The 2,041-nt window shown below is 39.5% G+C and overlaps 1 protein-coding gene and 1 long non-coding RNA gene across 2 annotated transcripts in view; both read right to left on the bottom strand.

Annotated features, from left to right (window-relative positions):
* Window positions 1-439: 439 nt before the first annotated feature.
* On the bottom strand, window positions 440-949 carry LOC102758117 (cytoskeleton-associated protein 2; the record flags this gene model as incomplete). Its single annotated transcript, XM_015568311.1, has 1 exon — window positions 440-949. A coding segment is annotated over one exon (504 nt), but the record flags the coding sequence as incomplete, so codon positions are not given.
* Window positions 950-1,079: 130 nt separating this feature from the next.
* Window positions 1,080-2,041, bottom strand: part of LOC107184215 — an 11,994-nt gene continuing 11,032 nt past the window's right edge. Inside the window, exon 3 of the long non-coding RNA XR_001515039.1 lies at window positions 1,080-1,299. This is a non-coding gene — a long non-coding RNA (uncharacterized LOC107184215). The remainder of the gene's footprint in view (window positions 1,300-2,041) is intronic.

Genomic DNA, 2,041 nt, shown 5'->3' with positions numbered 1-2,041 from the left:
GAAGCTATTCACCATCAGACAAATGAGCCACCTTCAGACAAGGAGTTAACTCTGGGAAGACACAGTAAGCACCTGCACCTTTAGCCCAGGTCTCTGCTGGGCAGAACTATGACATTTCTAACCATTTCTTAGTGGGGTCTTACATTTAGGGTAACCCAATGGTTTTGTTATCCAAACAAGGACACTTCTGACAGGATGCTATTAATACCCACATCTGGACCCCAGGAGTCCCTGGGAATACCCCAGGTAAACTAGTACGTGTGCTTATCATACTTAAGTATGTCTGTGAAGGAAAGTCAATGAAGATCTCAACATGCACCAGGACAAGGGCAGACGGCCCAGGTAGGCCACGCATGAGGTCAGTTTTGTTTGTCACATTGACCTGGGAACATTCTTCTTCTTCTTCTTCTTCTTCTTCTTCTTCTTTTTTTTTCTTATCATAGCTTTATTTCTCTTCTGTTGTCTCAGTGTCCAAATACATCCGGCACAGTGCTGCATTGGGGCGGCATATAAAAGCATCAGTTCCGTCCCCCAACTCTGTTAACTGTTCCAATGAAGACACACAAGGATAATGGTCTTTTAACACGTCGGGCAATTTAGAAGTCTTGTCTTGAAGTCGCTGAGAACATCCAACTGGTGTTAGAAACTTGAGCTCTTTGAATGTAGAATTTATTTCGTCAAACTGCGTTTTCTTTTTTACACTTTGCAAGTGTGGTGTAGTAGACACATGATATTTAATTAAGCAGCCCTCCCTAGTTTCTGTGTTGGGGGTTTTAACATCATTGGTTGGATCTTTTGTTTTGTGTACTTGCTCTTTTTTACAATCTTGAAATACCACATTTCTATGATGTTGATTTTCCATTTCAGGTTTTTCTGACTCTCGATTAACACCCATATCTTCAATGTTGACTTCTTGGATTTTTTCCTTCGTTGCACAAGCCTCCTCAAAAGACAAAGATAATATTTTCAATAGAACTTGTGAGTGGTTCGATACGTGCAAGGCGTATCCAATACTTAAGAAGTTTTTCGGCACCTGGAATATTTTTAATCAGGTCATTCAGTGTGTTTAATACTTCTTCTTTGGGGCATCCCTCATTAATCAGGTTTAGGCATTCAGAAAATGTCTTGTTTACTTTTTCAGTAAATAATCTTTGTTCATCTTCTTCTGCCAGGGTAGTCCAAAACGACCCAACTGGTTTTTCATTCTGTCCTTCAGGTTCAGGCTGGGTTATTACTGAGCTAGGAGGCCTTTTCAATATTTTTCCTTTGCTAGCTCTCCACTCACTCAGATGAGCTTTTCTTTCTTCTACGGTTTCTTTGGGCTGAGTCCTTCTATTGTTGATAGTTGCTTTTGCTATAGTATGCCTGCACTGGTCAACGGTTTTTGACTTTTCTATCTGTTTGATATCAGAAGATGAAGCAGGCCTGGCTATCATTTCAGATGTGATGCTTCTTGATACCGTCTTATTTCTTTTTACTTCCTGAGAAGAAATGGTTTTGACACTAGATAAAACTGTATTTAATTGTAGTAATTCTTTCTCATGGGACCCTTTCCGACCTGTAACATTGGCAATGCCTTTTTTCAGGGAGTCCTGGGTATTATGAGTATTACTGTGGTGACTTCTAATAGGAGGACGTAAAAGTTGTTCATTCTGAGAGGTAGCCCTCAAAAATTTAGTCGTAGTCATCATTTTTGAGGCTCTGTGACTTTTTGCTGTTATACTGCTGGTGTCTATAGGCTGAAGTTTTGTGGCCTTAGAGATAGGAGCTGAAAGTCTCTTTGTTATTGCAGAATGCTCATCTTTGACTTGTACAGGTTTTCTAAATGAATGAGCCTTAGATTGAACAATTTGGCCACGATATGATCCAAGCACAGGTTTCTTGAGCACGTTAGCATCTTGCTTTGGTTTTTCTGTAGTCACTTATTTCTTTTTTTTTATTGTTTTTAATGTGAAACGCTTGGCTTAATGTCATACGTTGACCTTGGCAATCATTTGTAATTGGTAACAACTGCAGAGTTTGATTATTCTCCAAGTTATAT

This window comes from Myotis davidii, unplaced genomic scaffold (genome assembly GCF_000327345.1).
Source record: "Myotis davidii unplaced genomic scaffold, ASM32734v1 scaffold663, whole genome shotgun sequence".
In the NCBI taxonomy this organism is placed as follows: domain Eukaryota; kingdom Metazoa; phylum Chordata; class Mammalia; order Chiroptera; family Vespertilionidae; genus Myotis; species Myotis davidii.
This window is presented reverse-complemented; position numbering and strand designations above follow the sequence as displayed.